This window comes from Ornithodoros turicata, chromosome 1 (assembly GCF_037126465.1).
Source record: "Ornithodoros turicata isolate Travis chromosome 1, ASM3712646v1, whole genome shotgun sequence".
NCBI classification, from domain to species: domain Eukaryota; kingdom Metazoa; phylum Arthropoda; class Arachnida; order Ixodida; family Argasidae; genus Ornithodoros; species Ornithodoros turicata.
This window is the reverse complement of record NC_088201.1, coordinates 2697461-2709845: the sequence shown is the minus strand read 5'-3', so window position 1 is coordinate 2709845 and position 12385 is coordinate 2697461. Positions and strand designations below refer to the sequence as shown.

Here is a 12385-nt window from a genome sequence, read left to right as displayed (position 1 = left end):
TCATTTTAGCTTCAGACACATATCGCAATGATTCGCAAAGCTGTAATAAGGACAACCACACAACCACACAGGACAACCACACAGCACCGGATTTACAACGGTGAGGGCCCGGGGCACTCCGTTGTGGGGGGCCTATCTGCATGGCCAGTGCACGCATGATTCATATGGATGGAGGAAAGTCAGGTTTTTACGGAAGTTTAACTTCAGCATGACCTACCCATATTACTTATGATGTAGCACATGTTATTCATATGCACCATAAATTGCAATATGCAGTGCTCGATTAATTCACTTATTTCAACTCACTGACGCCACGCCAAATTTCAAACAGCGTCAAACACGTCGAGATACTCAGAGATCCGGCACTAACCCCTTACTTGATTCTGAATAAATCACTGTACGGGTGGCACACCCACCTACGAAATCCCCATCCCCATTTAGATTTACATTGGTATTGGTTTCGAAGCCACCCATTGGTTTGGTTTGTGGCAGAACGCAAGATGATTAGACACGGTATCTTCCGCGAGTGACGTTTACAGCAGTGCGACGTGGGCAGACATTTTGGCACATGCTTCAAGCACTGTCAGGTGAGCAAAACTTCATTTGCCACGTCGCTCGTGACCATAGTGGTCTTAATAGTGCGACGTAAACCGCAAATCATCGTGAAGACTATTCTTGGTCAAAGCAAAACAACTCTTTTAGGGCTCATTATGCAACAGTCTTCGATTGTCGCACCATTCCTTTTTATTCAGGTTTACGGTCAACCTACAAAAAAAAATTGTAAAGGCTTCAACCATCTGTAGCAACGTACGTCCCAACCCACAAGCAATAATGTGCCGCGTCGCAATTAAATAAGCATAAAATATAGAGTGGCTATTTGATGGGCGCTTCGGCGAGAGAGGCACAGGTGACCAGCCGTTTTTCCTCGTCTTCCGATCCGGCAACGAGGAGCCGACAGCCCTTCCACTCGGCCACGAGGCTCGTGGACGTGACCAAGTCCGCCTGCAGCTTGTCCCAGACCTTCTTCTTGGGGTTGAGCTGTTCGTCCGCGGCCGCGGCATCCTCGTAGCCCTCACAAACACCCGACTTCCTGGCCGGCTCTCGGGGGGAGGTCGCAGCGGCTCCGTGCGGCCGTCCTTCGACGCGCAGAGCACCATGCCCTGCGACTCGACGCCGCGCATCTTCGCCGGTTTCAGGTTGCACAGTACGACCACTAACGTGTCGAGAAGGTCCTCTTTAGGCAGCAGCTTGCGGAGACCACTGACGACCGTTCGACAGCCGGAGGGCTCAGCCAGGTCGACCTTGGAGACGTAGAGCGTGTCCGCGTCGGGGTGGTCTTGGATCTCGACGATTTTTCCTATTTTGATGTTCAGACGTTGGGGAGTGACGTCGTCGGGAACGGCTTTTGCTCGGCGGCGGGTACGCCCTGGCGGTCAACGCTTGCAGCTTTGGGTCGCTAAAGATTTCACGTATGGGTTCGAGTAGACAGTTGAGATGTTTCTCCACCAGGGCTTTCAGGTCACCGGGGTGTAGCTTTAAGCCTCTAAAATCCTCTTCCATTTGCTGGTAGGTTTCGTAGACAATGTTTGCCACCATGTGCCTCGTCCCGTTCCAGGATTATTTCTTTTCCGTGGGCCAGCGGGAAAATGACGTGCTTGACAAAGGCAAGCACGCCGTTCTCCTCTAAGTTGCCTGGCTCACAGAAGGCCTTCTTCAACTTGCTCCTGATGGCTGAAGGAGTATCGAGGAGGTCAATCTTGGAATCCTCTTGAGACGAGCTCATCTTGGCGCCCGAAAGGCCGGGCACCATGGGGTTCATCAAATGGATCCGTTTCTCGTAGCCCAACTGTGGAAGGTACTTTTCCGAGAAAGTGAAGATTTTTCTCTGGTCCACTCCTCCAAACTGGGCATCAACATGCAGGTATTCTTCATCGAGTGCCTGAAGACATGGGTACAGCATGCTGCTGAGAAGAGGGTGATCCACTTGCTTGACCACTTCAGCTCCAGCCTTCTTTGCGTCATGCTCTGTGACCATGGACACGAGGCGGTATACGTCCAGCGAGAATTCTCGGCTCAGCTGGTACGTACTTCCCTTGACGAAACGTAGTTTCTCCAATGGTACTCCAATAGAGGTGAGCATAGCCTTAATGACGTGTTCGTAGTACTGCGCACGAAGCTCTAAGAGTTCCCACGGTGCTTTCATGTTATCCAAGTAAGCGTGGAGATCAGCGAACAAAATTGTCACTTCGCAACCAGCCTTGAGAAAGTCTGCAATCTTGGACATGGGCACGAAGTAAGCGACGTGGGGTTTTCCTGTTGTAGCCGTTCCCCAATATATTTTCAGGTCACGCTGCTTCATGATTTCATTCATTCGAGCGTCACCCAATACTTCTTGTAGATTGCGAGTTACCAGTGCGATCCTTTCTTTGGCGCTCGTCGCTGGACCGTCGGTAACGTGTTCTGCCATCGTTGAATCGACACTCGATGCCCGGAGTATTAGGATACGCTATGACATACGGAGCACACGTGTCAAACTGTGCACATAACCATGCACCACGCCACGCGTTGTTCGCTTCGTCAACCAAGTGGCGGTGGCGCGTGGCGCTGCGCTACGCTATCGCATGGCTGGCTATCTGGCTATGGATGGAACCAGGTCAGGTCTGGACATCCGCAAAGCTACCGGCACCGGTGTAGTAGTTCTGGCAATCGCCGCTGCGCTATGGGATTTGGCGCTAGTTAGCACTATTCGTTACCACGTGATTTTCCGAAACTGCGGCTATATACGACGGGCTCTGTTGAGAACACAGGGGGGCCAGAAAGCCGCCATTTTTGTAACTACCCCCAAGCGGTCGCTTTCCGCAAAATCGCCATCTTGTCGTGTTCAACGTCACGGAACTATCGCCCAATCACATCTCGGCTTGGCTTGTTTTCTTTATTATGTTTTTGTTTCTCCGTCTCAGCTGATCCGTGTCATCTGCTTCGCCGCTTTCGACGTCCGCTTTGACTTCGCGTGTTTGGCTATTGAATTGCGTTTGCTTGCCACACATGCCACTTCTGTGACAGGCCATGGTAGTGTGTTGTTATTCCGGTTGCGCTAATCGTTCAGAGTTTGCAAGTAAAGAATCTGGCATAACGTACCACCAGTAAGTATATACCCCTGTGCTCTCGGTTTCGATTCGTCTCATTATGTTTGCCTTTGTTTGTTCTCGGCGGTACGTTTTAGCTTTCCCCGAGACGAGTCCTTACGATTGCAATGGGTGAATGCGATCGGGAGACCGGATTGGGTGCCAACGAAGTACAGCCGAGTGTGCTCAAAACACTTCAGGAACGAGGACTTCGACAGAACGTCGCTAACACGCGTGCGCCTGCGGGAGGGTTCCGTTCCTGTCGCACATCCGTCGGTTCAAGTTCACCAGGTACGTTTTCGCCATAATTATGGTCGATAATCAATTGCATATAGCCACACTATGGGCCCAGAGCTTGGGTACAAAGGGAATTAATGCAAGGGACATGTTAGCGGTCAAATTTGCCAAGTATTTGCTCGAGGTCAGGCCCTTTGACCACAAAATACGTTCACCAGTTCTTTTGTGTCTTTGGTGTTTAAAAGTCTGGTAAATACAACTCGTTCGTTGTCACGTCAGGAGGAGCATGACTTGCCAGCCAGACGGGAACCTAGCGGGCAAGAACCAATAGGCGTGTGCACGCCTGAACCCGGCACGAGCAACGTGAGCCTGCCTGAGCCTGACACACAGGAGGAGATTGAAGTGAGCATGGCGTCTGGATCTGACACTCAAGAGCCAATGGATGTGGGCCTGCTCGAACCAAAGACACCAGAGCGAATCCATGTGAGCACATATTTGAAAGCCTTTCAAATGTGATGCCGAACAATAGTATGCCGTTACAGGTAGACAGAACTACAAGCACACCTCTTGTGTCTGCTGTGGTAGGTATCATTTTTTTAGCATTAACCGCACAGTTTGTTTCACGAGTAAATCTTTATGGGTTTGTGCTGCCTTCATGTTTTTATTTGTTTTATACGATACATCAATTTGTCAGTCTTGCTTACTTAGTGGAGTGAAAGATGAACTGTATCGCATGCTAGTCCTTGAGTTGGTTAGCAAGCTTCCTATTCATTGTCATCCCCAGTTGACCATTAGGTCTTACTCAGAATTGAGCCACTTGCTCTGTGGCAGTGGTTGCCCAAACACTGGCCTCCCTTTCTCTTCTCCAAGTGTGTCATGGTTCGGTTTTTCAGGCTGTACAGAAGTTAGACCCAAGGTGTTATGCTCTTACTCATAATCGTGTGTAGGGAATCAACAGCTCAGCTTCACTACTAAGCCACCTACCACAACTTCAATGTGAAGCCTCAGCAGCACAAACAAATGAACCACAGATACATTGTGCCTGTCATGCACTTACACATTCGGTGCCTGGCTTGCATGTCACATGTATATAGTGTGCGACATTAAAAACTGATCAGAGCTCTTCATGAAGAGAGCAATAATCCTAAACCAGAGAGTATCTATGTTGCACATGAGTTACAACCAGGTGCTACTTTTGATGTGACACCTGTTTGTAACCCAAGTACAGCTTGGGACAAAAGTTTACGGAACACCGGGGTGTCGCATTTCTCCACTAGAGCGACACCCTAGCAGCGTGCAGGAGCGGACACACATACTGAAGGATTGATACTATGGCTGGTCACCCGTTTCTTATTCTATCTCTCCCCGATAAGCAGCGGTGGGCCGCTCCGATGCAGAAATACGCTAGTGTCGTGTTCCGTAAACTTTTGTCCCAAGCTGTACCACAAAGGTAGCCTCCGGTTTCCGTTTATCAGTCTCACTGTGATGCACTCTGATCAGTTCTTAATGATGCACCCTGTATACCAGCACCCTGCAATATATCCATGGCATGACGATCACACAGAAGAGCAAAAATCATGAGAACACAGTAGGATTTAGTTCGGGCAACTATATTTGAAAAGCATTTCCAACGACCATAAAACCCACTTCCTCACAGGTACCCCAAACAGATCTTGTACAGATTTAAACATGCCCTACGCATGAAAAAAACACTGTTCACTTTAATGCCCATCAATCGCATTTTCCATTAAAATTTCGCACACTGGGTCACTGCTTCGAAGACTACTCCCGCACGGTGTAAACCGAGGTTGTCCGCTACCCCCTCATATCTTGGCTTTAACATGGTGTTCAATGGACCAATCCCAGCATGCGCCTGGCATTTGTCCATACTGAATCCCAGCCGCGAATAATCCTGGATCCGCCCATGCTTTCCACGATACAGCACCAAACTCCATCTACAAGTGCTGCAGGACTTTTGAATCTTTATTCGGAAGTTTTCGTTTTGTTCTGATTATCAAGGGCCCTGAATGAAACAGTGTTTTAATGATAATGGTTCTTGCGTGCACTCTCCTTCCAGTCCAGCCCCACACCAGCCAAGGCTTCCAGCAGTATCAGTTCCGACACACCAGGGCGATTTGAACAGTCGCGCACGGTAAGCCTTCGGAAGTATTGACACTAGGGGCTTCTCTCATTCTCTCTCCACTGCAAATCAAATGTAGCCTTCCTCTTTGCCTCTGAGTATTGGGACTTTACACCGCGGTTGTGTACTTAATTTAATTTCTTTTCAGGGCTCTTCCGCTTGTCTGTTCACAAGCTTGACTCCGAACACTAGCAGGCCTGACCCCATGGTAAGGATTGTGCTCTCAGTGGAAAGACTAGGATGTACATAACTAACGCACAGGGGTTATGATCATACTGAACATCCTATGTATTACATTTGTACTGCTATTTCCACATCTTTCCAGGACACAACCCCCAGTGGCTCAACTCCAAGCACCAGCAGATGTGAACCTTTGGTAAGAATTATACTCGACGTGGAAAAGAATTGCATGTTCATAACTAATACGTTAAGATTCCACTGTAGGTGCTGACTGCACCATTCAAGTATATGTTCCAGGAGCAGGCTTTCAAATACCTTATTTCATACAGTACAGGTGCATAAGGGAAAACCAGTTAGACTTGAGCATACAGTTTAAACATATTATTGCCCCTTTCACGGCTACATTTCAGTACAGTGCAGTGCCGTTAGTTGCAGCCTGTTGTATAGTTACTGGCCCGAGGAAACATTTCTCAAATTATCTGTTGCCAGCACTTATTGGTGTTAGCAATGGGTATGAGGGTAGTCTGAGTGAACTAAGAGGGACAGTCTTTCTGACAAAACTGATCTGTCTCTGCTGCAGCGATGCTGGCAACACTTGTAGCCTAATAGTTATAGTTACAAAGCTCAGAGAGTGCTCTATATCATGGAGGGAATTCCCAGCTTGGTATGCATGCTGCTGATTATTACTAACCCCAATACTTGTCACAATGAATTGTACTGTTTGAATCAATAAAGATGGATTTGATCAAGCGCATGGCGTGGAGAAACTTCTGTGATCTGCATGGCTGACTTTTTGTCATCTACTGTGACCACTGCAATGTGGATCTCTCCTCTAGTGAGTATATGCACAGTGTGTCAAAAAAGGAGCAGTGTTGTGCTACTGTGTCTCGTGATACTAGGTCCTAATTCACAAAGATATAAGGGTGCGATTGCTTCCATTCAGTGCTAGGTAAATACGTCAAGAGTGCTCATAGTAAACAGTTAAATTCGAGACATGCAAGGTCTGTTTATCTGTACGAGTGATACGCTGAGAGCTGGCAGCTCACTATAGGCAGGCTAACTGCCGCATCAGATGTTTTTTTTAAATTTTAGTAAACATAATGTTAGGACAGTAACTGTAGATATTCATACTTTCTTCGAATAGCCACCATATGAGTAGGTCCTGTACCAGACAGGCAATCATGCTGTGTTGTAAAGGAACTCTGAGCAAGCAGCTCCTACATGTATCTGACCAGAAGCACAACCTGTGCATGACTGCATGGCCTTGCATGTGGCTGCCACGTACTATCTAAATTGTTCACAGCTGAGTATTAATGAGGTTATTGGTACCTGTTGTCTCAGGCGACATCCTCTGAAGACACGCCAGTAAAGGCCTTCCTCAAAAAGGAAGTCAAACGTATAGGCAACCTGCATACCCTCAGCAAAAAACGAATCAAGGCCTTGCAGCAGGCACAAAGACGCATCAAGCAGAAAGTTGCAAAGCTACAGCATGTGATATCCCATCTCACATCTCAGAACATTTTACTTCAAGAACACGCAAGCTGCCTCGAAAACATTGCCGGTGCAAACAAGGACTTGCTGATGAGGCAGTCAGCAAAAAGTAAGGGGACAAGCTTGCCTCATAAGTACAGCCCAGAGTTACGAGCGTTTGCACTTACCTTACATTTCTATTCGCCACGTGCATATAACTATGTAAGGCAGGTCTTTGACACGTGTCTACCCCACCCACGTACGATACGGAAGTGGTACCAGTCAGTCGAAGGTGAGCCAGGGTACTCAAAAGAAGCGCTGTTAGCCCTGCAGATGCGTGTTACGGACAACAACCAGAAAGCACTGTCAACTGTATGCAGTCTTATGGTTGATGAGATGGCGATTAGGAGGCATGTCGAGTGGGATGGGAAAAGGACTTATGGCTTCGCAACCGTTGGGCCAACCTCGGAGGATTCTTGTGCTGTAGCAAAGGAGGCATTTGTCATCCTACTTGTTTCGTTACATGAGCAGTGGAAGCTGCCGATAGGATACTTCCTTGTAGATGGAATAACTGGCGAGCAAAGAAGTAACCTTGTCCTTCAAGGCTTGTCTCTTGTACACAATGTTGGAGTGAAGGTTGTATCTGTTACCTGCGACGGTGCTGCAGCAAACTTGTCAATGTTGCATAACTTAGGATGCTCGCTGCAGTTTGAAAATCTACGGACCAGCTTTCCCCATCCTGACACAGCCGAGCCCATAAGCGTATTTCTTGACGCTTGCCACATGCTGAAGTTAATACGAAATGCATTTTCTCACTTCAAGTCCTTCATTGATGAAGATGGCAAGGAAATATCATGGACTACATAGAGGCACTCCACTCACTTCAACAGAAAGAGGGGCTCCATGCCGCAAATAAACTAAGGAGGGCGCATGTTCAGTGGCAGCGGCAGCCCATGAAAGTCAATCTTGCTGCAGAGCTTTTAAGCATGAGCATTGCAGATGCCATACATGAGTGTCGTGATCTAGGTGTATCAGGGTTTGAGGACTCGGAGGCAACTGAGAGGTTCCTGAGAGTTATCAATAATGTGTTCGATGTGTTGAACTCCGTCAATATGCACCAGAAGTCATGGAAGAGGCCGCTCTGTCCGGAAAACATCGAAAGGGCACGCACAATGTTTCAAATAGCCACAACATACATTTGCAGTCTACGGAGGAGCAACTCTGGGCCACTTCTTGTGCAGACTAACCGGAAAACTGGGTTTCTTGGTTTCATCACATGCTGCAAGAGTGCCATCGAGCTCTATGACTTTCTCCACTCTAAGAACCTTGTGACATACTTCCCAACACATCGCGTCAGTCAAGATCATCTGGAACTGTTCTTTGGTTTAGTACGTTCGCATGGAGGATACAACAATAATCCTACTGCAAGGCAGTTTGCAGCAGCATACAAAAGATTGATCATTAACACCGAAGTGGAAGCCTCTCAAAAAGGAAATTGTTTACCACTCGAAAATGTCTCCATACTGCACGTCAGCAGCGCTAGACAGCCCCTATCGGAAGACATAATTAACTGGACATCAAGAGGAAGAAGCATACCTGCAGAAGAAGTGACTCTACAGGAGGATCTACGTGAGCATAACTACTTCTCAGACCCAACGGAGCCATCAACTTTTGGTGAAAGAGTGATAGTGTACATTGCAGGACGTATAGTGTGCTACCTATGCGAGTATCTGAAATGTGACATCTGCATCTCCCACCTGACAGTCCGTACACCTTCCCTCTACCATTCACTAATACAACAAAAGGATTACTTTCACAGACTTCCCTATCCATCTGATGATGTGATCACCATTTGCAGGAAATCTGAGAAGCTGCTGCGTGCAGCTCTTTTCCAGGAGGGCATATCATCGGCAACACTTCTGCAAAGGTTAATCTTACAAGTGCTGGAGTCTATGATGGACAGGGGTGTGTTCAGCTCCATACGTAATGACCACATGCTCGAACAGACGTCACTTGAAAATCACTACTTTCATCTAATACGATCTATTGCTCACAAATACTTAAGCATACGCATTCATCACGCTTGCAGACTACGTACAGAAGAGTTGCACAAGATTAGATGCCGGCAAATGTACACTAAGCTTACCCAGTTCAAAGGACAATAGTTGCCTTAGGAGCCAAAGTACATGCCACTGTGATTTGTTATTATATTTCCCCTAATAAGTTGTTGTTCCCAATGATAAATGTGTACTAATTGGGCCATAATACTGTCATCTGCATTCATATTCCAATACTATACCCAGACGTTGCCCCAGTCCTGAAGCAGTGTCAGCTAAAAGGATTTCTTAGCACGACAGGAGAGAGCAGCCCTACAGCTATAATTACAGGAGAAACGCAAGTACTGCAGCTGATAGACTGGAACAAACGCTGGCAGGCTGCTTGAGGAATGATTGTGTGTGCGCATGAAAGTGAGATTTCGGTGTGGAGGTAAAAATTTTCGAGCACAGTGAGAATGCAATTTATTGCTTAGAACGTTTTGTCAGTTGCAAAAATGCAGAAGTCACACTGCCTCCTTCCTTTGGTTGTATACTCAGCCCGGCTTTTGCAAGCAAAACAAAGCAGTCTGTTGAGAAATCAGCTTTACAGGCACAGTATGAGGTGACAGAAATCAGCAGACCTAGCGTGAAACAATGCGCGCAGGCTGCATTTCAGGTACTACGGTAATTCTTCAAATGTATTATCAGTGATTGTGCCTTATAAATAATGTGAGGTGAATGGAGGAATTACAGTTTTACCCAACAAGTAAAGTGGCACAAGTAACAACCTCTCCTACAGCATTATTTCGTTTTTCAGACATCCCACTGCCTTCTAATTGTATTACACTTGGAGACCTACTTTTCTACTACAACGCGACAGTAATAACCAAGGCTGGATGATCTTATAAAATGAAACGGACAAAAACAAACGAACGGCGTTACAATGTTTACATCGACCCAGGTCGCGGTTCGTGGGCGCCGCCATGTTTATGGTCACGTGTGAACACGACAAGATGGCGCCTACTGGCACGCTCTCGTGTATGGGCGATTGCATTGAAGGGCCGCCCTGTGGTTGAGAACGACGAAGAGGTAGAAGAGGTACGGCCCACTGGGTACGGCAGAGGGTAGGGCGCACTTAGCAACCTGTAGCAACAGCCTAGTAGCCCTGCGTACCCTGCGTAGCAGACGAACGGCGGTGGCAATGATGATAGTAGGATAGTAGTGCGCATGTCGTTTCTTCTCCCCAATAATGCTATGTGGCGCTTGCAGCGGCCACTAGCAACAAGAGAGACAAACACAAATTGAGAATAAAATAAGTATTTAAAGAGATTGAAACATTTATTTTACTGAAAAACAAGCTTTCAGACGGAGTCCGTCCTTCTTCAGGTGCGAGCATGAAGGACGGACTCCGTCCGAAAGCTTGTTTTTCAGTAAAATAAATGTTTCAATCTCTTTAAATACTTATTTTATTCACTTGCGAGTGCTAGAGTCCTCCTATTTTTTGCCCGTTAGTTTCCTTCCGAACAAATTGAGAACTTGGAACATCTTCGTATCTTTTGCTTTTCATCAGTTCTTGAATTTTTCCCATTTTACTATCGTCCATGGCATAGTCTCTGTAGCGGAGAAGGAAGCTGGTTGCGGTTGCACGCCGGTCACATGATATAGGCGCTTCGTGAGAGGACCACGTGCTTTGGAGCGGTGGAGCTGATTGGAGTATGCGTTAATCTGTTGGCCAGATAGACCGCTCTCCGACCCAGATAAGCTCAAGGTCGCGTCGTTTCTGCGCTCGAGAAGTGCATAGTTCTAGTTTCGGCTCATTTGCATTGCGAAATTTGGCAGTTTATGTCTCTTGGTACGTTCGCTTCTCAGGGTGTTTAATGAGGACGCTGGATTGGAATAATCACTGGCTCCAATTCTATCTCTCATTTCCCAAAAACACCTTATTAATAAGTTAATGAATTTTAGCTAATCAGTCGTCCAGTAGTTGCATACACTGTCCTACAGGATATTTGCCTGGCCGCATAACCCTCTTGCCAAAATGGCATCAGTGCTGCTCTCACAGAATTTTTATAAAAAATCTGTGTAAAATAAAAAGAGTATTTGCAGATGCATTGTACAGTTTCCAAGGCAAAGACTACAACAAAAACTTTTGCTTAAAAATCATACGAAATTGCAGGGGTGGGCAGTAGAGTATTCGTATTATGTATTATGATGCACAAAATTTAAGTATTATATGTTGAAACGACCTGAGTAGACTTTGCTGGTCCACAATATGGACGAAGCAACATTGCTAAATACTACATACTGTTGCTTACTTCCATCTCGAAGTTACGTCATCCATGCAGTTGAAGCATTTCTTACGAGCTTCCCAAGATTTGTGGCAAGACTAGGCTTACCGTCTACAATATATTCGGAAAACACCCACAGTTTTAAATGTGCGGAGCATGAACTGCGTACCCTCTAGAAAGCAATCGAGGACATCGAGGTCAGCAGCTATCTTGCCTATCATAACATACGATGGAAGTACATCGTTCCTGGACATCCTTGGTGGGGTGGCTGGTGAGAAAGGGTGGTGTATATAATATGTATTACAGTCAACCCTAGATTTGTGAAATTCATGGATCGAGGTATGAAAGTGGGTAAGCGCTAATGAAAGAAGAGAGGCTCTTGACGACGTGAGATGGCAATTTCAGCCAATTTTTTTTTAGTCCACTTCGATTAACTTCGAAAAAACGTTGTAATAATACTCTGGCGCATTGACTCTCCATTGTTGATTTTTCCCAGGAGAGAAGACAATAACCTGACACTCGAGAGATCACTCTTCACTTCGAAATCTCGCATGGCCTTCCATTTCGGAGTCAGTCTCTATAAAGTGGCAACACGCGCGGGATGAAAAGGTCAATCTCACCTTGTGCGGACGCTTCTGGAATTGCCCGCTGTTAGTCATACGAGCCACGATGTAAGACGTCCATAGTCACTGACCTTCACTTGCCAAATTGGTCATCCTTCCTATAGTCTCGACCCCAGATAATCTTGACCTCCTGTGACCTTCATTGATTCTTCTGTGCTATTGACACGGGCGGCCAAAGTTGTCCTGTTCATACATCGAGGTCAAAAATGGGAAGTTTCCTGGGTTGGGTGCCCGCAAAATGTGTTCACTGTTCGGACAAGATATCAAGGGCTCGTAAACCAAGGGA

The 12385-nt window shown here is 46.7% G+C and overlaps 2 protein-coding genes across 2 annotated transcripts; one reads left to right on the top strand and one right to left on the bottom strand.

Moving 5' to 3' along the window:
* Positions 1–726: 726 nt before the first annotated feature.
* Positions 727–2633, bottom strand: LOC135377299 (tyrosine--tRNA ligase, cytoplasmic-like). Its single transcript, XM_064609631.1, is given in 4 exon segments — positions 727–1073; positions 1076–1395; positions 1397–1587; positions 1589–2633. Coding segments are annotated over 4 exon segments (1590 nt in total). The 5' UTR covers positions 2468–2633; the 3' UTR covers positions 727–873.
* Positions 2634–2979: 346 nt separating this feature from the next.
* LOC135377298 (THAP domain-containing protein 7-like) lies at positions 2980–6432 on the top strand. Its single transcript, XM_064609630.1, has 7 exons — positions 2980–3143; positions 3224–3416; positions 3642–3845; positions 3905–3943; positions 5440–5514; positions 5651–5710; positions 5828–6432. The coding sequence occupies exons 1-7, from the start codon at positions 3067–3069 to the stop codon at positions 5951–5953; spliced, it is 774 nt and encodes a 257-aa protein (XP_064465700.1). The 5' UTR covers positions 2980–3066; the 3' UTR covers positions 5954–6432.
* Positions 6433–12385: the final 5953 nt, after the last annotated feature.

Coding starts and splice junctions, on each gene's coding strand:
- LOC135377298 (XM_064609630.1), top strand. CDS start 3,067: ATGGTAGTGTGTTGTTATTCCGGTTGCGCTAATCGTTCAGAGTTTGCA. Junction 3,846..3,904: donor AGACACCAGAGCGAATCCAT/GTGAGCACATAT, acceptor ATGCCGTTACAG/GTAGACAGAACTACAAGCAC. Junction 5,515..5,650: donor GATTTGAACAGTCGCGCACG/GTAAGCCTTCGG, acceptor ATTTCTTTTCAG/GGCTCTTCCGCTTGTCTGTT.